At 40.4% G+C, this 24410-nt stretch overlaps 1 protein-coding gene across 1 annotated transcript in view; it reads right to left on the reverse strand.

Annotated features, from left to right (window-relative positions):
• Positions 1-2156: 2156 nt before the first annotated feature.
• The window catches only part of LOC137240782 (dynein beta chain, ciliary), a 119818-nt gene continuing 97564 nt past the window's right edge, over positions 2157-24410 (reverse strand). Inside the window, exons 28-37 of the mRNA XM_067767512.1 lie at positions 22742-23333; positions 22397-22645; positions 16373-16849; positions 15941-16305; positions 14035-14173; positions 13753-13919; positions 10721-11911; positions 7966-9555; positions 5166-5360; positions 2157-2505 (exon numbers count right to left, since the gene is read on the reverse strand). Of these exons, the coding sequence (XP_067623613.1) occupies positions 2406-2505; positions 5166-5360; positions 7966-9555; positions 10721-11911; positions 13753-13919; positions 14035-14173; positions 15941-16305; positions 16373-16849; positions 22397-22645; positions 22742-23333 (5065 nt within the window). The 3' untranslated portion in view covers positions 2157-2405. The remainder of the gene's footprint in view (positions 2506-5165; positions 5361-7965; positions 9556-10720; positions 11912-13752; positions 13920-14034; positions 14174-15940; positions 16306-16372; positions 16850-22396; positions 22646-22741; positions 23334-24410) is intronic.

A 24410-nucleotide genomic window follows, 5' to 3' on the forward strand; every position in this document is an offset into this window, starting at 1 on the left:
ATAAGCAGTTTTTCATATCATATTACATATCGTTAGCTTAATGTGGAAATGTGGTAAGTCACTTTTTTTGAAAAACTGTATTTTAATGCAGTTTTAAAACTGAATTCAAAATACATCGATCACAACAAACAAATTTTTTAATTTTTAATTTTTAAATACGTGCTGTTTGCAATGATGTGTAAATGTGTTAACTCGTCAGCTGTTAAAAAAAAATTTGCTAAGTCAACCAGTCAGTAATATCAATCTGTATTACTAGTCCTTTCTTTTTGCGCACATTTTATTTACTTTTTTAATTCATTCAGTCTAAAAGTACATGCTTTGTTGTTGTTGTTGTTGTTGCATTAACGATATACACACTCCCCGAAGGCTTTGATGGTCCTTTGCCGGATATAGATGAGGTACGTTTCGGTAACAAAGCACTATTAAGGTACTAGTCTGACCAGCTCGGGAACGATTTATATGACATTAAACCTTCTAGGCCATCCCGTCCTCCACACATCCTAGTTCCATGAGGAACTTGGGGTCGCCAGAGCCTCGGCTGCCAATGAAACAGGATTCGCCACGGGTAGGTGAGGTTGACAATTGGGCTGGATAAGCTGTATATTGCGCTGGGAACCCCTTGAGACGGTTGCCTACACAACTCGTTGAAATTGGATTCACCCAATTCACATGCCTTTGGTGTTTGATAAATGCTTTGCTCTGACCATAATCTACTTCAATTCTTACATGGCGATAACTATATGCTTTGTTACAGACTAGTTAAAAATAGAAAGAAATTCAAGCTTAAACTTATATAAGCTGTTATTAAAATTAAGAAAACTACTGAATCGATTTGCTAGATGTATAGTCCTAGTTATAGGTTCATTCATAGCATAATTCGTTTTATGCGTTATTTCGATAAATAATCTATTATGCCGACGATCACGCAGTGGAATATATGGAATGAACAAATCAGATAAATCAGAGCAATTCGTGCTAAAGTTTATTACATTATACGTAAGCATGAGTGAGATAAAAGTTCTTCTGCCATGCAAAGCCTGAAGGCCAAGCAATTTTCGCCTGCTGCTATATGATGGGAGGCCGTCTGGCCAGTGAAGCATACGTAAAGCAATTTTTGTAAACATTTTTTTATCTCTCTCAATTTTATAGGAGTTAGATTCATAGAAAGGATTCCATATTATTGAGCACTTTTCCAGACTACTTCTAACCTAGGATATATAAAGTGTCTTCAACGTCATAGAGTCCTTAAAGTCACTGGTGTTACGTCTACTGAACCCAACCATTGCAACAAATTTTGAAACAACGAAGTCAGTGGTGCTAGAAAAAGAGAGTTTGTAGTTAAAAATTACACCCAAGTCCTTACTCTTCTGAAAACGATTAAGAGATTTAGTATTTAGTTTGTAGATAAAGTATGTGGCAGTTGTCTTTTTGGAATAAGATACAACACAGTAGTTAGAGGCCTAGTGACAATACAACTTATAGAAAACAAATTTCCGCTAGGTGGTGCGCTAGTCAAGATAATTGCAAATCCTTAAAAAACGAGGGGAATTTTGCAATAGATTTTTAAGTAACTTCCCGGTGATCTAGAGACTTGAAACTTGAGCCGTGAGTTAGAACCCAAAATTCCAAATGCCTTTTTGTAGACAGCACTAAAAAAGTGAAAATAAAAAGATGATAAAAAATTTTTAAGGACTACCTTTATATAAATGGACCAAAAAATAGAAGGCAATTTTTCCTTTAATACAGACATAATCTTGTTGAATTTTGACTAAAAAACTTTAACAATAGCTCTTGTAAAAGAATTGTGGGATTTCAAATTATAAAGGTAGAGGGCGTGCTTAAATTTTAAATAATCAATTAGTTAATCCCCAGTACATGGTTTGCCTTAAATTGAAAGACTGATCTCCACCTTTATAGTTTTAAATTCCAAAATTCTTTTACAAGAGCTATTGCTAAAGTTTTTTAGTCAAAATTCAACAAGATTATGTCTGTATTAAAGGAAAAATTGCCTTCTATTTTTGGTCCATTTATATAAAGGTAGTGCTTAACATTTTTTTATCATCTTTTAATTTTTTGTGTAGTGAGAATGTTTATAACAGTGCTTCGCGACTGGGCAGGGCGAAATATGCTTCAATTGCTAAGTCTGAAGTTCCTTTATATTTACAAATGCAACCTCTTGCGTGATTGTGGCAATGTTATTTGCATGCATAAGATTACGCTCAACGCAGTTATATGAAAATTTTTATTGTGGCTTGGCTTTTAGCTTCACGTTTAACTAGAGTTTAGAAACTAGGCATCTGAGTATATACATAATTAGTTTGATATGATATAGCTAACTGTTAGCTTAAGAACTACGAGTAATTCAATATTGCTTAGGTGATGTTTGACTCTCAGTTGTCGCATACTTAAGACTGTAATAGTAAAGCCACACCGCCAAGAATCCACTTAGCGGGACGATCACGCGTTTTCAAATTGAAAGTCCAAACGTATGTGCTACCTCGTAATCTGAAATTGATAAGAATTTATTTTATTCCTAAATTTATAACGATTTTCTAAAATATTCGAGCGAATGGCTAAAAAGAAGCCAAGGGTAGTTTCAAAGAACTTATATAAAAATAGGAAATAAGAAATGCGTTGGTCAGGGCAAGCTCAGAACCAATTTTAAAGGCTCTTGCTACGACGACTAAAGCGGCTATGTAATTAAGCGTATTTGTAGGGCTAAGTTTGTTGTGGGAGAATGGTTAGCCGCCAAGTATTGCTGCTTGTTGTTGTTGTTGTAGTTGTAGTGATAAGGTTGCTCCACGAAGGTTTTGGGGAATGTTATCGATGTGATGGTCCTTTGCCGGATACAGATGCGATACGCTCCCGTACCACAGCACCATTAAGGTGCTAGCCCGACCATCTCGGGAACCTTCAGGCCATTCCCTCCCTCCCCACCCCCAAGTTCCATGAGGAGCTTGGGGTCGCCAGAGCCTCGTCTGTTAGTGAAACAGGATTCGCCGCGGATAGGTGAGGTTGACAATTGGGTTTGGAGAAGCTGTATATTGCGCTGGCAACCTGAAGGGTTGCGCTACACAGCCCCTCTTACGACAGGCATACCTACCGCGGGTATATTCTAACCCCCTAACCCGCTGGGGGAAGTATTGCTGCTCTCTGCTAAGAATGAGTCACACCCAGACACTCGCATTGAAGCGCGGTTCTCGAAATAATCGTAAAGTTGAGTCGACGAAGAAGTACCACAATCCGACGCGTTTTTCGTGAATTTAAAGTCAAATTGAGAAATTCATTACGTCCGCAATGTAGCATCTCCTAATATGATGAGATCAACTTGGTGGTCATTTGATCGGAAGAAGCGAACTTAATAGTTCTTGGCTAACACTACAATCGAGCCATGGTCGGGAAAATATCAGATACGATGAGGACTGGCGCCGATCTGGAGAGGTAGCACGCTGCCAATAGGCCTAAGCTGCACATAAACGCGCGGTGCATATGAGCGCAACCGTGACGCAAAAAGGGAAGAGAACGCTAAGTTAGAAGAACTTATTTAAGAAAAGGAGGTTAGTTTAGATTGAACTGGCCGGTCCGTGAGAACTTCACATAGACTAAATGAGTCCATTTTGACCAAACTGAAAAATTCTCTCAAAAACCAAGACCTTTTTAACAACAAAACTTCGTCCTCTTGGCAAATACTAGAAACTTTCTACGATCTATACTAGTTGCTGCTTCTAGATGTGATAGCTGTGCCGCTACTTACAGCTGCAGCCTTAGTCCTGCGAGTGGAGGTCATGATCACCATACGTGCTCGATCATTTCCTCCTGAAAACCGCATTTTCTACACATGCTGACTACCACTGACACGGCCTAATGTAAAAGCACGTGACGCTAGAAGAAAGTTGCCTGTCAGAATGCTCAGCATAAAGTATCTTCTTGAAAGTTTGTTAATCTCAGGCTTTTAGATATTCGACACTTTGCAGCTCCACGCTTTGATCTACACCTTTCCTGCTTTGTCGATTATGTGCAACTTTAGCCTTCTTTTAATCTTGCTTAATCTGATTGCGACGTCTACGGTACAAGCTTCAAGGGACGCGCCCTTTATAGCCAGCTCATCCAATTTTTAATTTCCATTTACTCTCTAATAATCGGGACCCAATATACACATTTCTCACTTTCCCGGTATTGCTTGCATCCTAACACACTATTCGATGTTGTGTTATGTGAGATTATTTTCATAATTGCTGCTTGTCTGTCAATACAAAAGTTGATGCGGCTGCAGTTTAAATTACTTTCCTCCAGTGTTTCTACTGCTTCGTCATTTGGTCTCCCTTGCCACAACCAACCAATCTTAGTGTGACTCCAAGAGCCTCTTCCAAGCGCAGGTATGAAATACGGTAGTCGGATCGTCTAATATGTGATGATGCTATACTACTATGAACGTATGGTCTGCTGCTTCAGTCTGGAATGTCGTCGATGCCTTCTTCATTATCTCCTCCACGTTGACATCCAACGACATATATACATTTAATACACGTTTTCTCCCCCATGGTCACCTCCCCTAGGTTAAGCCAAGTCCAATTAGAAACCTTATACCTCTTAATAAACAAGCCCATATCCGTTGGTGACCAGCGTCCACGGCAGAGGTGATAATACTCCGCTATGCAGCGTGCCGAGGTCCCTGTTTTGTGGCTTCATGCAGCCTCCATTGCGAAGTAGTCTTTTTGCAATTTAGCATGCAGGTTAATAGGAATAATGCTTACAAATTTTATCAGAAAATCTGACGGATAAGTGCAGCTTTAAGACCTGCAGGAATGATAATGATGACCGAGGTTTTCGTTTATCAAAAGAGAACTTTTCATTTCAATTGTTTAACCCAGATATAAACATACTGGGTAGGCCATTTTAAGAAACTAGTTCTATTGATAGCCCAACTTGATAGCAGCGTAAGGGGAAGACATTTACTGAGTTGGGAGAAACAAGTGATATACCGTGAAATGCGAATTAGACGACGATCTATTCTAGCATGTAAGTAAAAAGTTAGAAAGTGCATCATATCTTATGCTGAATGTGGTGGTTCGGTTAGATACCTGCTGATTGCAAAATTTAAGTTTGCTCTACCCAATTCAAGCATACATATGTACGTATGTAAGTATGTATTAATTGATTCTTACCTTGTCTTGTAAAGTGGACACTCATAGCTTCGTTGCACTTCCTGTTTTTCCTGTACAATAGATTTTATATAAATCACCGGCATGGCACAGAGCAACTCTTTCGGCGGCAATGGTACAATTGAATTAAGCTGACAATCCCAACTGGCACCATCCAAGTACAGAGCATGCACCAGTGCGCCTTCCATTGGGGGCAACCTGCAGGACAAAGATGTCGAGACGTATTAGAAGGTGTATAAATGTGCGTTTGTATGTTTGGAGTGGAAATTTCGGAATTGGGAAATATATACATACGAAAATCAATAAATATGCATATGACACAATTCTATTGTGTGTTGTTATGGTTATTACAGGAAACTGTAGGTCAATTTGAGACAAACAGTTGTTAAAGCAAAGAGGGTAAATTATATTTATCCTCTTTGGTTAAAGTACATCAGTCTCTAGCTTGAAGCTCCTTAGCCTTTTCGAACCGACAAGAAATTGCTGGGCGTAATAAACAAAGTGAACTTTAAAAATCACAGATATCTAAGAACTTTAAAAGATCACAAACGTAAAACATTCGTGATAAATACTCAATGCGAATGTCCTAAAGACCGAAAGAATAGCAGTTCTACATTACCATAAATAATATTTAAGATACTTCATCATCATTAATTGGGGCTTAATGGCCTAAGCGACTTTGGCTGTTTGATAACAAGTCACGACAGCTATCCTTGTTTCGCGATAACTGATACCACTTGGGAGCTTCAAGGGAGTTCAAGTCTTCCTTCACTTTCTTGGCTGGAACGTCTTTATCCGTATGCATTTGTTGGCAGGAGTTACTCTCCGTTTGGTTTCTAAGCTGACATAGTTAATGCTGATTCCCAAATAGAGAAATCCCTCAAAATCATGAATTTTTATCGGTCAAAAGTGACGTGGCTGCCAAATCGTGAATGCGCCGATTCTTCATTGGATGACAGCAAGTATGTACTTCGTTTTGACCTCATTTAAGGATGTGATCAACGTTTTCATCTGCACTTCAGGATCAGTTTTCAATGAATGCGGTTTTTGAGATAAGCATCAAGACCGAATTCCCCCTGGGGGAAGGTAAACCCAGCGAAAATTTTTGTGATCTACTCAGAGCGGATCTATGGGTGAACTCTCCCCTCATATGAGGTAACCACAACCACCCCTCACAAGCTGGAGATGCGGCTTGTGTACAAATATATAATAATACAATATATTACAGATAACTTGGCTTCCAGCTTACCGCGACAGCAGTATTAAATATTGTAACGAATTTTGGGAAATTCCGCTTATTCCAAACCTTCTGCTAACGTTCGAAACGCTAAACTGTTGAATAAATAACTTCAATATTCAATAATGCAAAATGGTCTTTAATAGACTACTTTGAAAGTACTTCACAATAACACTTATACTTCACAACCAATAGCGTGCTTAAATAAAAACTAGTCATGCCTCAGCTTACGTTGCTTTTATACTCTAGGTTTCCTTGTTCACCCATTTCCTCTAAGGTTTAGTAATTTCGTGAATTCCATGCTTGGTTACTCACCATATACATGTATATTTGTAGTTTGTAGCTATATGCGTGTATATGTGAGTAATACGTCGGCTGATGATGACATGCGTTTGTAAGTATCTCTCCGCTGCCTTGTATGCATGTGTGTAAATGATGATTGATTTGTTTATCTACATACGAGTGGCTGCTTAGTATCGGCTTAGTGATGATAGTATCGCTTAGTGATGCTAATATTCGTCACAATATTATGGTGGGTCTCGCAAGAGGTTCACAGCGTCGCAGTTTGCTACCTTTGAGTAAATACACCGCACTTTGGATTGGGTACTCGTTCATTTAGGGCCGCCACTTACACCCGGCATGCCTGTGGCGGATATATTCTAGACCATTATTCGCAGGGGGAGTGGTGGGAGCATAACACGAAAAGGCAAAAATGGTTATACAATGCTCATAAATGGCCTTATCCAGGGCTTTAGTATAGATTTTGCCCATTTTAGACTCCGGAAACGACCTGTAAGTCATTATAGGAGTGAACCGTGCAAGACAGGGCACGGTTATGGAAATCCTTTGTAAAGAACAGAACGTCATAATTTGTTTGTACTGCTGTCTTGATGCTGTCTTGGACTGTTGCTTTGTCTAAGGGCAAAAATGATAACTTCGTATGCAGTATTGGCTTAGTTTGGTCTCGACGAACAAAAACTCCTATAAGTTTCTCGTCATACCGATGACGTCGATATATTATTGTTCCTGTTGTAGGTGTTGTGGAATATTATTGGTTTTGATAGACCTTTACAGGACTTATATCCGGTATGCTCCAGGACCAGAACCATTAAGGCCAACCAAATGACTGTGAAGTAGCGAATAAATTATTAATTTGGAGCTCGATGTTATAAAGAATTTTGATGTTCATTTGGAATTTTCCCCAGGTATTCCAGCCAAGCACCATTGCCAGACAGAATTGAAAGAAGGACGGATAGGACTAAGCAATGAATAACATGGACTGCGCAGATGTAGAATCAGGGAAAACGTGAAAAATGTGGGCCTTAGGAAATCCTATAGACTCAAAAAGGGCTCTTATGGAATGGCATTGTAAGGAAAAATTTGTCTTCGCTTTGCTGGCGACGGTTATAGTAAAGAAGAATACACTCCCCTGTCTTTTATAAAAGCACCCGGGCTCCCATACCCATCACATGTTCATATCTGAGTCTTGACAGTTAATAAAGATGGAGAGCAGTTTTAAGAATTAAATATTTATGTATCAAGTTTAGATTTGAAGAAATAACTTACGTTATATCATCCTTTTCCTTCTTCGTCACCTCACAGCAGAGGCACATACGGTCCAATGGTAAGTCATGCTTCCGTGCACTTTCTTGCATGATAGCTGTTAGAAAGCTCTGCGGATTGAAAAGTCCACCCAGCCATATAGTACAAGGTAATTTGAAATCATTAAGCCAACCCGATAACTCCTTGATGCGATGCAATAAATCGGCATACCATGTTTGCAAACTCAGCATGCTTGGATAAGCTAATTGCGCCCAAGTTACCGGCACACAATCATAGAAAATTGCATGATCCAGCCGTTCCATGTCCGGCGTTATTGTTAGCTCGCCCTTCAAACCCAACAAAAGTTCACGCAAAGATCGCTTGATTTCACATATCAAAGCATTCATACGTTCACATTCCTGCAGCGCCACAACAACAAAGGGAGTCTTGCGTTCGACACGATTCAATAGAGCTTGTAAGTTAAATTCATCTGGCATTTTATCCAAAAAGTCTTCACTCATAATTTTGACGAGCTCCTCGCGTGGCGCGCTACAGTTTGTGCTTAGCTCAGATTCACGCGGCTGCAACTCAAAAATAGTTTTAAGTAATTGTTCCGATGCGCTGGTAAGAAAACCTATTTCGGCGTTTGCATGTAGTCCATAGAGCACGGGTGATTCGGCAGGCAACATTTCATCTATATAATTGTGATAACCCTGATAGTCCAGATTCGGTGGTGCGACGAAACCAGGGCACAGCTCAAAGTCGCCATCGATTAGCCCTTGCTGTAGCAACTCTTCGAGATAAGTGCGACAAAGACGACGATCCCAATCGTCAGTAATATGACCACCATACATAATTTCACCAAAGAGGTAACGTAAATCCTCCCACGGTATGCGACTGCTACCTTCCAAATAATTATGCAACACATTTGCTGATATGATCAGATCGCTCACATTGAAGGGATAAACCTTATTCCAACCTTGTGGTCCGAATTTACAACGTTCACCGGATACAGCATGAAAGTAGCAGAGCGCAAAGAGTATAGATTTGAATTCGGCTTCCTGTGTGCAAGTTTCTAAACTCTCCTGTGAGAAATTATCCCATGCCTTATGCAGATTAGCGGCCATACCCGAGGGTGGTTCATTGACAATTTTCAATGAAGACTCTAGAACACCTTGTGGTATGATGTGATATTCAGGATTAGGTGCAGGCTCAGCGCTAATGAACAAACGAAAATTGGAATCTTGTTGTTCAGTGTTGATCTCATTCTCTGCAGCTATTCGTTCGATAAGCTTCTCCAGCGTCGGCAGCCAATTTACAACTAAATGAATATTCTGTAGTACGACCCATTGCTGCTTATTTTCCATGGCTTTGATGACGCCCGTTTCGGCTAATTGCTCTTGACCTTGCCCTAGTGATATATTGATCAGTGTATCCATGTCAGTGCGAAAGCCCAATTGTTGACCCAGTTGTTCAACATCACGTATAGGATTAACGCCTGGCGAGAGGATGAATAAAACTGGTGTACTGGCGTTGATCTCTTTGAAGATTTCTGCAAAGATGGGTGTCTGGGTTTTTGTATATTCTTTGCCCATGATCATCTCGACAAATAATCTGAAAACAAAAAAATAAAGTTAATTTGGATTTTAACCTCGACAAGTATTTTAGTAAGACGGAAACTAGAGCACGAGTATTAGGGAGTGTCTGATATCTTAGTGATGTACAGAATTCGAAACAAAGATGGCCTTAGCTTGAGAGGCCTTCTTGTGTAATTGGCTGTTGGAGTCAGGCGAAGGTGGTTTGCGGCATGATAGCAAGCCCGACTAGTTCAATCGGTAGAGCAATACAATTCTAATACCAGGTTTGTGGGTTTGGGGTTGTCGTTGGTGTTAGGAGGAGTGGCGGCAAGCAGGTATGATTGAACTCCAGGCTAGGTGGTCATCTTCGCGGGGCTTATCACCACCGTCCTCACCAGCAGTCACGTGAACAAATGAGGGTTCATGTCTACGTGAGGTTAAAAAAATTGACATTAGAGTAGAAATATCAGGGATGCCTATGTAAATAGGAATCAGAACAATGCCCGTGGCTTTACACAAACTCCGCTGAGTCAGGCATAACTTCAAGTTCCTGATAAACGGATCAAGAACGACAAAAAAAGATTTCAATCTTTAAATGCCCGAAAATCAAATTTTAGTTCGACATCAAAAAAAGTTATCGGGAGTAAAACAACAGAGAGATCAAGAGCGCATAGAAGCCGTTAGTCAAAAAAGTATGGAGAACACATTTTAACTATGACGAGACCGCTGGCAAAATAAGACACAAGGCAGATGAACCAAGTGAATTCAAATCGTTTTAATCTGAGCCTTACAGCAAGGGAAGTGTGGGGATGGGTGGAGGGGTCTCCATCATCCCCTGCTTCCATCGAATGTAAGCTCATCATCAGTTTATCTGCGTATTAAAGACTATCAAAAAAATATTGCTGACAGTGGCTGTCGATTGGTTAACCTGCTGTATCCCGCCAATGAGGCAGTTTGGCTCTCCTCTTTTTTCACCTCGCAAAATGGAATTGTAAAGCGTGTGAAATTCCGTCTTAAGATACAGAACACAGAAAATGATGCTTTAGTACGACCTGTTATCAAACAATAAGGACAGTTCTTTGTCATTAACTGTTTTGGGAATTATTTTCGGCCTAAAGTAACAAAAGTCAATATTTCAAGTTGTTCCTGAAAATATTTCTCTATATATGCAAGTCCTCCCTATAACTCTTTCATTAACTCACCTCATCGCATACAACATGCGGTCAGGTCGCAAAGCTCGTATAATACAAAGTTTCTGCAAGGGAGAACGATATTTCCATTCGCCCGGAAATTGTTCCCGTTCTGGCACCGCACTCGCTAAAAATTTACGCCACCTCTTCGGATAATTTTCCAAATCCTTGTCAATACCATAAAAATGTTCAATAGAACCCAATGATTTGATGCCACCCCAAGCTTTACGACTTACAAAATCCACCGGAGACAACAAATTGGGATCATGAGGAAAACGCAACAGGAAATCAAATTCATCCTTAGAAATTTGGCCAGCAGCGCTTTGAATACGCAGGATCATATGCGAGGTAAATGTTAACTTATCGGCTTCAAAGAGCCCACGCATTGTGTATATGAAAGTGTGCAGCGTAATCGAAGCAACCAAATTTTGCACGCGCTTCTCATGATGCTTGCTCTGCGCTGCTGTGCCGATCGCCTTTTTAAAAACATTCATGAAAGATTTCAACGAAAACTTATAAATGGGATTTATGCGACTAAGATCGGTGAGAACAAAATAGAGAATAGCGGCACGTTTAGCTGCTGCACGATACATATTGCGTGCTTCGTCAATTTGTGTACTTGTGATGTGTGCCTCTCGCACCTTAAGCTCAATTTCGTCGACAGTTTGTTTTGTTGCTTCCAGATTTATGACGAGCGCATGATCATTCAAGACATTCGTGCTTGCAGAGGCTAGACGTACAAGGAGCTCATCTTCGAGTGCTTTTAATGATATTTTGAATTTATTTTGTTGTACCGTTACATCGATTTTCATTTGTTCCAAATCGGGTCGTTCAATTTTCACCACCTCCGCAAGTAGTTGCTCCTCTAATCCATCGGGGGTGACTGTAAAATTAATTAGCGTTGTTTGTGCCTGAATTTCTGGTTTGTAATGTGGGTTCGGTAGTTTTGTGTGCAACAGTAAACGAAAGTTGGGATTGAAGTCCATTTCTTTGCCGCCTATACGGATGTAGCGCCCCTTTTTGATCAAAGCTCGACTCAGCAATGGCTCTAATACAGTGTCAATGGTTTCACCTATTTGTTCGATTAGTACTGGTTCGCCATTGGCCATTGATTTTTCTAGAATATCGAGGAATCCTTTTTGACTTAGACGGACGGTGATAAGTGCATCACCATATCGATTTTTGATCCATTTGATGCCTTGACTGTAAGAGAACAATTATTTAGACATTATAAAATTGCTAACTAACTTATAAATTTGATCTGTCCACGTTTGCAAAAGCCCGCTGAAATCAGACAAAGGGTGCTCAGTGTATGTATTTCAAAGCGTTAGGCGTCTTATCAGATAAGAGTTCAAAAGAATGTAAAACGTTATAATACCCATTAGAAATGGTATTATGGAGCTATCCAGTGGGTTAGGGGAACTCGAATATGCCCGCAATAACCCCAAGATCTAAAAGGTTCCACAGATAGCATCAAACAGTATCCGAGATGGCCAAAATAGTACTTGAATGAAATTTTGAATTTGCGAAGTAACGATAAACCTTTCTCAGAAACGCAAGTTCCTTTGTTTGAAGCTCTGGATACCAACAATTCAATTGTCGAAGTGGGATGACTCACTCCTTTACCCTTAACAGTTTCCGTAAAAGGATCTTGAAACAGCGACGAAATTTGACTTCTGGCTATCTAACCAACGATCTTACGTGAATAAATATTATCAGAAAGAAATGCTCCGTTGCCCTTTTGATGCCGCTTTCGTACAATTTCGGATATTATTTTCCTTGAATCTAAGGCCTATCAGGTAGCCGGTCTGTAGACACAGATAGTGCTGTAATAGTTGTCGGAACTGTACCATCCTTTAGAAGATTTATAGTTGTTTCTATATGTCAGTTTCTTAAAGAATATGTTCCTTACTTATCTGCTGACCGTATTCCATCTAACACTTCAGGAAGTAAATTTGCAAAGAAAGCCAGTCACGTTGTACGCACAGGGGTTAGACGCAGTTCCTAAGACGTACGGTTACATTGCTAATGCTGACTTCATAATAGAAAATAAGATCCGAGATGGGCTACGCTGATAGCTGATTTGCATGGTGTTAGTCTATACATCACCATTTGTATCTTAAAAGAGATTTTTGGGGTGTGGATCATAATGTCTCATATGAAAGGGATGAAAGCATTTTTTGCTTTCTATGTAATAAGTAGGACTCTCAGCCTTGCTTGGTGGCTTTCCAAGGTTTTTGGCATCTTTCACTTCCCGCTATGTGTACCACAAACAGAAAAAGAAGTAATCCTTACTTTAAATTCTTCCTTGAATGGTTATACATTTATGGTCCTTGTAAATAGCGTGCGTGGTTGGTCGGATGAGTAGCATAGAGTCTATAATTCTACTTTGGATATTTCTCGGTAGCGGCAGCCTCTAAAGCTTCCTTAGATTCTTTGTATCTATTCACATTTTCAAGATTTATTGTAGACACATCCACGAAAAAAGTCAGTGAAAGATAGTCAGTGCGAAGAGGGTCCCACAGCACTTCCCATTCAGACTCATGTAGAAGCAAGTTTTCCTAAACTAGTGCTCTAACGGCGATGGAGTATTCAAAGTTCGGATCTCGATGTGTGTAAGTCGTATGAGTGCAGAGGGCTACTGTTTGTTACCTACTTAATTGGCGCTTAAACGTTTAAATGGTTTTCGTCATCCAACAAGGTTCAATGTGGCCATATTAAATCGTTCCCGAGATGTTCGGGCTAGTACCTTAAATATGATTAACTCGCTTTTAGCCTGGAACGTCCAGAGGAGTGAGGGTCGCTCACTTGTTGTTGTTGTTGTCCCGCCCTGGATAGAGATCCGGTACGTTCCGGTAACAAAGCTCCATAAAGGTACTAGCCCAACCATCTTGGGAACGATTAATATGACCACATTAAACCTTCTTTTTTCGAATATTCCCAGAACCCTTTTATATGATGTTATTAGCATCCATGCTTCTGCAGCGTCTCTCTTAACTTAAATAATAGGTACCTAATCAAAATTCTTAATGAACTCATCTTACAGCTGTGGGTCAATCATCAATGGCCAACGTGTAGAATGTGTTAAAATTGTAGCATTTTCCGTTGACATACGATCCACCGGTAATCCTTCATTATTCCAAGTAGCAACCTGTGCATCATCGGTAAGAAGTGTCAAAGGATCAACATCAATTGTATGAGGCACCGTAGGCTAGTCATGCAAAAAAGAAGGTGAAAAAAGGAAACAGATTAAAAAAATACGCGATTTAGTTTTCCACTGCACTAAAGATGATTTTCTTTTCTGAAGTCGCCACTTAGGTACTTACCTCAATTTTAGCAAAGCTCGTCATCCACATCTTTTGTTGCAACTCCTCCCGATAACGCCTCGTAAAGCAGCCAACATATGACAAGAAGGAGGAAATTAACAAGATATCACCAGGTAGTGTACCAGTTTTTGCTTGTAAGCTACTTATTGCCAACAACAACAAGAAGAAGAGTAAAGGTCAGTTGGTAAGCAGCACCACCAGCAGCAATAAACCAAAGAAAAAAAGTAGATATTTATTTTTTCAACTATACAACCTTTATAGGACATGTAAGATTTTTAAAAATCAATAAGAGTGTTGTTGGTGCAGACGGAAGTCAAAGTTAATGCATTTATGTAACGGGAAATTGAAAAACTAAGGACAAGAACCGCAAACGACTTGGTGTGCTGAGTAAGGTCAATCGAAAGATAAGCAGATGTGATGCTGGTACGAATTGCGGAGTATGCGACTTGAGCAGCGAAAATGGTTTTAGTAGAGTGACATTGGTTGTGGGAGTGAAAGTAGGGGTGGGAGCGGGAGTGAGGTGCAGTTGGAGGGGGATTGGCGAGGATATTTCATTAGGTATGGAAGTTTGAGTGCGGGTGGAAGTGGGAATGGGAGTGGAGAAGGTGAGAGTGGGAGCGGATGATTAATAAGGAGTGGGAAAGGAATTGGAATAGGAAGTGAAAGTGTGAGTGGGGATGGCAGTGGAAGTGGTTGTTAGAGCGAGTGTTTTATTCCGAATACGAAACCGATGAGAGTAAGAGGAAGAGGAAAATTTAAGGAATAGGAAGGAGAAACGGAAAATAAAGACTAAAAAAGGTGATAAGTGCTAAGAGATAAAGCTGCAGCAAAGTAATCTCTTTACTAGGGATGAGGTCAAAGATAGTAAGGATGACATAGACCTTTGGGCAGAAGGCTTTATGTTCAGTACTGCTGCAAACTTTTGAAGTGCCAACAAGACAACGTCTTTCTTAGACCGTCTGTACTGAAAACGATAAGCCTAACCACCATTTTTTACAACCAGGCAAGTACCTTGTGTGTTTGCAATACAAGGAAACAACAGATTTCTTGGCTTGGTCGTCCACATTAAATTTTCAAGTAATATTTAAATTTTTTCGTCCTTTATCCGTTTATGAGCATCAGTAGGCGATTTAGAACTGGGGGGTAAAAAGGTTGGTAGTCATTTTTACTATATAATTAGGTTAGGTTGAACTGGCCGGTCAATAATGACCTTACATAGAGTGAATGCGTCCATAGTGTTACCAGAATTTGTTTGACGATCAAACGGAAGAACCTCATTCAGGTGGCAGGACTAATGTTATAGAATAACTCCTCCTGGCAAATACTAGAAGTTTTCTAGGAGCTAGATTAATTGCTGCCTCGAGAACTGGCAAAAATCTCCAGCCCCTAACAGCTGGAGCCTTGATCTGGAGAACGCAGAACACGAACACAGAACGTGCTCAACCGTTTCTTCCTACAGCTCACACTTCCTACAGCTGTTGTTACTGACGAGGCCTAACTTGTAAGTATGTGACGCTAGATAGCAGTGTCCAGTTAGTATGCCCATCGTAAGCCTTAAGTCTTCTCTCTTCAGCGATATGGGCCACTTTGTATTAGACACACATCAGAGGCTTTGCACGTGATCTTAGAAATTTTGCAGCCCCTTATGAAGGCTTTTGTCCACGCCTTTCCGCCATAAACCGCCAAAAACCTGATAGCCAGTGACTAAAACTTGGATCTCCTTTCCGTTTTGCTTAGGTTACCAACACGTTCACAGGATTTATACTAGACTTAGTCACCATAGTAAAATAACGCCGCAGAAAATTAAGCGACTAACATCAAGTTCTCACAAGGTGTAAGTTATAAAGGAACTAATTTATCAACTGAAACTCGCATCTCTCGTTTTGCACATAAATTTGCACATTACCTTTGAACCGACTCCTTCCAACGCACATTCTCATTGGCCAGTCCATTAATTAGCCGATGTGCCAGATCAATAGTGAATGCCGTTTTGTCTGCCTCACGTTGACACATCTGCTTAGCAGCTACAGCTTCCTCAAACTCGGCCTGAATTCCGGCCAACTTCATTTCGAATTCATTGATTTTAAATTTCAAATATTGCAAACGTTCACGAGCTTGCAGCAATTCTCTCTGAGAATCCTGCAAAGCGTGTTGTTTGGGGCCAACTATAAGGAAAACTTGATGATAGCGATGCAAGTTGATAACCCAGGCGCAGAGGCCAGCGGCTGCTACCGATTTTTGCACAACTTTTTCAGGACTAAATTCGGGATCCTGTGCATGTACGAGAGAGTTCAAGATTATATATATTTTAATACAATGTTCACCACTGTCCACTTACCTTCAAATAGTCCTGCAGCACTTCAATAATATTTGGATGTATACTGTCTTTATTATAATTGACCAAATCAAAGAGAAACTGATCGACACGCACCATCATCAGTTTGGACGCCTTCCAGCTGCGATCTCGTGGTATTTTACCATTTTTAGCCAATAAAACCATAACAGCGGCACATACATTTACCACAGCCTTGGGTGGAGAGCCAAACGATTTCAATTCGGTGAGATTATTTTTATTTAAAGTATTTAAGGCTGCTTGAGCGGCAACTAGAGCAGGCTCAGCTTTACGCAAGTCTTCTTCGCATAGTTTAGTTTTCATGCAAACATCTTCTTCGATAATGCGGACGCGCTTCTCTTCTTCGAAAGCCGTCGACTTTTCACGTTTCACTTTCTCACTCTCTGCGCTCACAATGATGATCAGTTTGTCAGCGGCAGCATTTTTCGCCGCAAGTTGAACTTCCTGAATTGCTAGTTGATTCTAAGGGAGAAATGAAGTTAAATATTAATATGTGTTGCATCGACGTTCAATGATCCAATGATGCTTTCAAATGGCATACAAGTCCTAGACTGAAGATAGAATTTCGATCGAAGGTCTCCCACTGTGAAATTTCTAGAAGTAATTATGATTCCTTATAAAAGGATTTAGTATAGTGAGCATATCTAGCATTTTTCAAGCGGAAGTATTCGCCATAAGCCAGTGCGCTGACCTGAACCTTCAGAGCGAATACTCCAATGAAACAATCGCCATACTCAGTGACAGTCAAGCCGCCCTCAAGGCGATCTCGGCGTTTGAAATAAAATCAACACTGGTCCTTGAGTGCGTTGAAAAACCAAATCGACTAGGATCACACAACGAGTTACTGTTGGCCTGAGTTCCTGGACACGGGGGAGTTGAGGGTAATGAGCAGGTGGATTGTCTGGTCAAAGAGGCAGTAACGACACGATCCATTGGTCCCGAGCCGTTCCTGCCAGTAGGCCCGCACAAAATTAGGGGGTGTTTATTAGTAGAAGAGAGGGAAAGGAGGCAAGAACACTGGTACAATATGCCAGGCCCGAAACAATCGAAGTTACTGTTAGAGGGTTACAGCACAACTCGATATAGGGCATTGATAGGCCTCTCGAAAGAAAACCTAAGAATCCTAACAGCTATTCTTACAGGACACTGTAGACTAAATAGCCACATGCAGAAGCTGGGTATACTATCGAAAAACACATGCCGATTTTGTGATCGATGAGCGGATACGGCGGATCATATCCTTCTGGAGTGTGACGCAATCTTAATACGCAGGGCTAAGTTTATGGGCTCACCATGGCCAGAGCATTCTCACATTAAATCCCTCAAGCCAGGTGAACTTCTAGGGTTCATCAGAGATGTCTGCTTGGATGAGGGGCTGTGAAGAAGGTGAGGGCACAATAGACCAATGGTCGCAGTGCGATCCTCAAATAATTATCTATCTATCTAGTCTAGTGAGACTCATTTAGAATGAAGCTTAAAAAAACTCAGCTTAGAACGGTAACCCAGTGAGCAAAATAATAATTTTTAAATTAACTGTTTGTGAGGGCGTCTATGGGCATCGTAGCTAGCCTTTTTAAAGGAAAATCAACAAAAATGGGGTTTTCATTGGATTGAAAAACAAAGAGCTCAAGCAGGTAGCCTTCTGCACACTGTGAACAAGACCCACAAGTGAGCTATCGAGGGGCTATGGTTGCCTAAATGGTTGAGGAGATCTAGTTGAATTGGATCCTTTCCTCTCTACTCAGACTTGTGGCCACCAATGTACTTCATGAGGAATTTGAAGCTATGGGCTGCATTTATTTCTGAATGGATAGAAGTTGGCTACTGGCTAAACCATGAAATATGTATACACATTCGGTGGATATTATAGGTATCGGCTGGAGCTAAGGCTGCAAGATATGTTCGTATGTACTTGATGGCAAAGGGCTATCCCGTATTCTTCCCGTAATCCTGCCGCATTATTCCCGCCCGGAAAACAAAATTATTGTGAGTAAAGGTAAGGGGTTTGTTAAGGATAAGAGCAGATGTAAGAGCACTCTCTCCCCTAACTTATCTTTTCAACAAAACTTGTTTAAAGTTGACCCAATGCGACAAAAAGCGGGAGATTGATAGAGGCAAAAGATATCATATCCATAATATACCGTCGAGTATCATTTCATTTTCCTTAGAGTCGGTAGCTGCTCCCTTTACCATCGAGATAGGAATGGTGTCAAAATACGTATATAGGGTGGTGGATAGGTGAACTTGCTCATAGGTATAGTATAACTGGCTGGGAATCTTAGCAAGCGGTGGATGGGATGATGTCAAGCTGGTTACAGTAAGGAAGTTTAATATTTGACCAGTTGTCATGGGGCAATAAAGGCTGTAAGCATCGAGATGTTTAAGAAGGACATTCTCTGGTTCCCCGATCTTAGCAACAGTCCTGCTCAACAACTCGAATGTTATAACCGTTGGTTGACAACAGCTGCCTTAGCTTTTCAACCGCTGGCCGATACTACCGCCTGCATAGTAACAATAGGGCAGCCGATCAGATGAGCTCTAATGGCTCACTAAAGCTCTAGTAGGTGGTATTTTATAACGATCGGACTAACAGCCTCCTTCATTGCTGAAATATTCAGTCGGTATAACCGAGTTCAATGCTTTTGGCCAATCGTTTAGTCTAAACTAGTTCTATTTAATAAAAAAAATTTCTCGCAAATTTATTGAAAGCCTTGATTTTGTTTCCAAAAACTGCAAATACTTTCAACTGAATTAAATTTTTTGCGCAAAATATTTAGAGCTCTCTGTATTGATACCAAAGAGTGTTGAAACACAAATTGATTTACCACGTCATATAAGCAAACAGACATAAGACTGCTCTGAATGTTATTCATGTGAAAGTGTTTGAAAGTAACACTACACAAGGCACTTAGTAACGCAGACAACTCTATTACGACGACTAATTGAAAAGCGTTCTTTCGATTGACCAACTCGGTCCGATAAGCAACTGTCCAAAAGTAGCGATGTACAATACAGAGTCCGCAAAATCGGGTCTTTAGGGATTGATGAGTGCAACCTTTGCCAAAATTTTGTTAAGCTTAAAAGGAGTCTTAATTCTTTCGGTTCCAACATGTTCCATATAGTTGATAATACTAGCCACTAATGTTTCTTGGAGATGGCACATCATCCAACTTATGCCCCTGTAGGGGTTATTATGATGATTGCATCCAAAACCAAATTCTGTGTTGAGCATACTTCGTACAACTTCGCGGGGAGATAACCCGTTATGTAAACCGGCATTTTCTGAGTTCTGTGGCTTAGCAAGTTTGCATTTATAAAATAATACTATGGTTAGCCTTCATGGGCAGGTTGCCTTGGTTTGCTCAAAGAGAATACTTGATGCACATTCACATCAGAAATGGAATATTTTGTAGCGTATATTAGCATCACTATGCTGTTAGTAAATAATCGTACTTACTTAATTGGCGCTTAACCGTTTAAACGGTTATGGCTGTCCACCAAGGCGCGCCAGTCGGTCCTTGTCTCTGCCAATCGGCGCCAATTGGTCACACCAAGGGATTTTAAATAGTTTTCCACCTGGTCCTTACAACGGAGTGGGGGCTGCCCTTTACCTCTGCCTCCATAGGCGGGTTTCGACAGAATAGTAAATAGTCACACAACAACAAAAAACAGCAAGCAGCCACCCTTACGTACAAATATTCCATACACAAACCCGTTTCTTACGCCGATGACTGCACAATAATGGCGACAGGCTCGGGCCCAAAGATCGATGACCTTTGCAACAGAATAATCGGCTACCTCCCTGATCTCTCCAGTTTTTTCGCATCGCGCAACCTCGCATTATCACCGACTAAATCATCCGCGACCATATTTACAACTTGGACGTCCCAAATGTCGACCATTTTGAACATCTACGTCGATGGACTATGCTACCGACTGTCCTACACTTCAAAATCTTGGGTGTGACGTTTAATCAGGATCTACATTTTGGTGAGCACGCAGCCGCAATTGTTCCGAAAATGCAGAGTCGTAATAAAATCCTCAAATCCCTTGCTGGCAGTACTTGGGGAAAAGACAAAGAAACGCTCATTACCACATACAAAGCAATTGGCCAGCCGTTTGCGGGCTACGCTTCCCCTATATGGTCGCCAAGCCTAAAAACTACCCACTGGAAGAAGCTACAGGCTTGTCAAAATACTGCGCTTAATTGTAATGTGGAACCAACGCCTCTAACGCCCCTTTCATTATGGTCCACCCCTGTCGAAACAGCAAGTTTCCTTGGACTCCCGTTAGAGGATATTGATGACAATTTGTGATCGGTGGCAGCTATTAGGTGGGGCGAAACATTGCTACAACAACAACAACCGCTTTCTGGCGTCGCATGATTTTAAATTAGGCATCATCGGGGAAGGAAACAATCGATCATGTTTTGTACAAGTAGCATATTTAGCTCCTAAAAAATTCCTAGTATTTGCTAAGAGGACGAAGTTGTATTATAACATAAGTCCGGGTTTTTGATATAGTTTTTCAGTTTGGTCGTTGAGCAAACTTCTGGTAGTACTATGGACTCATTAAATCTATGTCAAGCCCTCACAGACCGGCAAGTTCAACCAAACCTAGCTTACACATACTTACTAAGTAGAAATCTTCCTATTTAAAAAGTGAAAAGGGCGGATTGCGGCAAGAAATATCTGTACTACAAAATCTTGTGTGGATAAATTACTTCCCTTTCCTACACAGTCTTCAACTCTCGATTGCCACTCGGTTTAGTGCCTTGGGATACTAACTAATTTTGGTGTCTTTGAACATTATGAGTGAACGAAGCCTCGAATGAATGAAGGCTCGAGTCGCCCTCATCCCCAGACACTATTGTGTACGCTGCCAACGTGCTAACAGGATGAGACCAAGGTAGAAATTTTGGTTTTACCGTTCAACATCAGCTACTTTCAACATAGGTTACTTCACCTGTTGCACGGTGGGGTATTTGATCAATCTAGCTGGCCAAAACTAAAATAGCAGCTATTTCTGTTCAAAAAGTGGTTGTCTCACTACACTGTTATGAAAGAAGTATTTGACAGTAAATTGTCGGTGTTCCGCGCAGAGTTACTATGGGTCGGAGCCCCGGTTTCGGATGGATCCGGGGTAATTTTTTTGACATTAAAAGAGATATGTCAATATGGGTATCAAACGAAAAGTATTTTACTCTGCATTTCTACTGACGTTTTTAAGAAAGGTTGCCGCTTAGGGTTGCCACCTCACCTTCTTTTTATATTTCTTTGTATATCCACTACCATCTCGGAAATGGCTTAACCGATTTGAATCAAATTTAGTACATCGATATAGTATTAAATTTTTCACAAGGTTGCCACCTTTTCCCAATAGGGGTATCAGTATCTTACAAAATTGATCACCACTTAAAAAAATCGGGGGTATGTGCAGCCTTTTTTTGTTATTAAACTTTGAAACAAACACAAGCTTATTTATTGCCAAAAAATTACTGACATGATATGCCATGAAAAAAAGATACATCTTTTCGTTTGCAAGGTATTCAAAAAACTTTATATGGAAAAGTAATAGTATTAAAAGTAGAATAACTCAGTTAAAACATGCGGTATAAAAAATCTAACATATAATTAAAAACACATTTATCTGTCCTAAAAGTGAACAAGTATTTAGGTTAGAAGGGTATATTGCTTTTTAATCCAAAAATACATCGAACTGCACACAATTTTTACAACGGTTAGCTCCGTTGACGTTGCTGCTGAAGTAGAATGGAATTCTTTAGAAACACGCTTGTCGAAAAACAGGATAAGATAGGGTTAAGTTATATATGTAGCTGCTTAATAGAAGCGAGACTTGTTTAAACAAACGGGTCGGTTTGGAGCCGTATAAAACATAACCGGTTCTCGCAACCATAGCAAAATGAATATGTGCGTAACTTAAACTCTTTTATGTATATGTGTTAGTATGAAAGTGTGTGTGTGTAAACTACATTTGCATTTTACGTACCTTCAACGCATCCACTTGACCAGCACACTCAGCCAATTTAGCCATGCCACTCTGTAAGCGTTGAATGCGTCCTGTATGCTCGTCATTCTTTTCCACAAGCAATTTACGATAGAGGAAAATATATTCGAGAAAGGTTTTTGGTGTTGTGTAGTTGTATCGTTTTTCGTTTTGCAAATAAATTTTCGAAATCTGATTGACTGTATGGTGAACGTAGGCCATAAAGCAACCGATAGGTGTGACCATGTTACGCTACAGATAAACCGTAGTTAAATGAAGGTGAACGACAAAGAAAAATGAAAAAAGAGATATCAGCATTACAAAGCCAATTGGAGATTTTGCACTTACCGGTAAGATATGCAGATCGATTTCGTTGAGAAATTTCTGTGATACAGATTCAAGCGCTAATTTAGGCCATTCATGGAACCAATCGATACTGGTGCGACTGAGTATGGCTGGAAATTTACGCGCACGTACACGCAGCGTCTGTCCGACGGGTGAAAAGCAAAGCACAACTTTCAAAAGTCGTTTGATTTTCCCTATGAAGAAGCGCCAGCAATTCTCTTTCGTATCGAGCGTACCACTTTGCTTTACCTCATTGCGTATACCATTGACGATTATCTCCAATTGATCTTCGTTAAATAGTTCAGGTATTTCGCCTGATGCTAGCAAATCATTGATAAGCATAAGTAGAGATTCGTCGGGTATTTGAGCATCGGACATAAGAAAAATAGAAGCGACATTTTTCAAGCCGACTTTCATATACAAAGCTGCGAACTCTTCCTTAAGATTTTGTAATCCAAAACCACGCTTCAGCTGAATTTGAAATACACTCAGCGATGAAATGAATGCGGCTAGACGTGCGAGCGTTTGTTTACCAGAACCGCCCACACCGATTAGTAGCGCATTGCCGCGCGGGCTCTCAAGTATGCGATTGATACTAGGAAGAGAAAAAGAAAAGGCATTAGCATAGGTAGAAGAGTAGTGTCAAATTTTAGTGACTTTTAAACCTTGAAGGCTTATGCTATCGAACTTCCGTCCAGAGAGACTGGGCTAAATTAGGTTTGCGCTCTTCTTCTTCTTCTCCACTTCATTTTGGTTTTTCGGATTTCCAAGGTTTTTAATCGATATATTTACTCTGGGGTGGGACATTCGCAGAGAAAGTATGAATCTTTCCTGACGAAGCTCTGTCCTGTACCCTTTGGTTGTTGTAAGTACCAACTTTATAACTATCGACAGCCTTGGAGAACGAAACTAAAGAGCGCCATTAATACTGCTTGCCTCTCTGTGCATATGCATATCTCGCACCTACTCAAATCGCTTTCTGAGAAGAACTCTAGGCTCTATTAATTTCGATTGAGGTCGGCTGTTTAGAGCAGACCTTTTCTTCGACAATGCTGTTTATTTTGACCCGACTGCCTAGTTCCTGTTGTCTTCCAAAAAAGAGCACCACCTTAAAGTTTATGTCAAACTGAGTGTGAGCGTAAGATAGTTCGATGTTGCACCGGAACCCTCTACAGAACGCCTCTATGCTCATACAGACTCACTTTACAGCATTCGGACTCTCTAATTTCGAAAAAATTTAGCAGGGTTCGGAAAAATTCATTTATGAATACCAAAAGTTCTCGGGCCGTTATTGGATTCTTATCGGCACGTTATTGGTTTTTTATGGACGTGTTATAGGCTTGTTATCGATAACATCTGTCATCGCAGAGTTATCGGTATATTATTGGTGAACCGATGACGAATTATCGGTTTATTATCGGAAAGTTATGGACTTGTTATCGACTTGTTATAGAAAAATGTAGATTTGCTATCAAAATGTTATCGATTTGTAATCTAATAAATATATTGATTTGTTATCGAAAAAGAATTGATATATCATGGGAAAAAGCCGAACGGTTATCGTAAAATCTCGACTGGTTATCGATTTGTAAACGAGATTTATCGGTTTGTTTTTGACGAGTTGGTGGTGTATAATCGAGTGGTGGTCGGCTGGTTTACTATCGACGATGTA

The sequence above is a fragment of the Eurosta solidaginis genome, chromosome 1 (assembly GCF_040869045.1).
Source record: "Eurosta solidaginis isolate ZX-2024a chromosome 1, ASM4086904v1, whole genome shotgun sequence".
Lineage (NCBI taxonomy): Eukaryota > Metazoa > Arthropoda > Insecta > Diptera > Tephritidae > Eurosta > Eurosta solidaginis.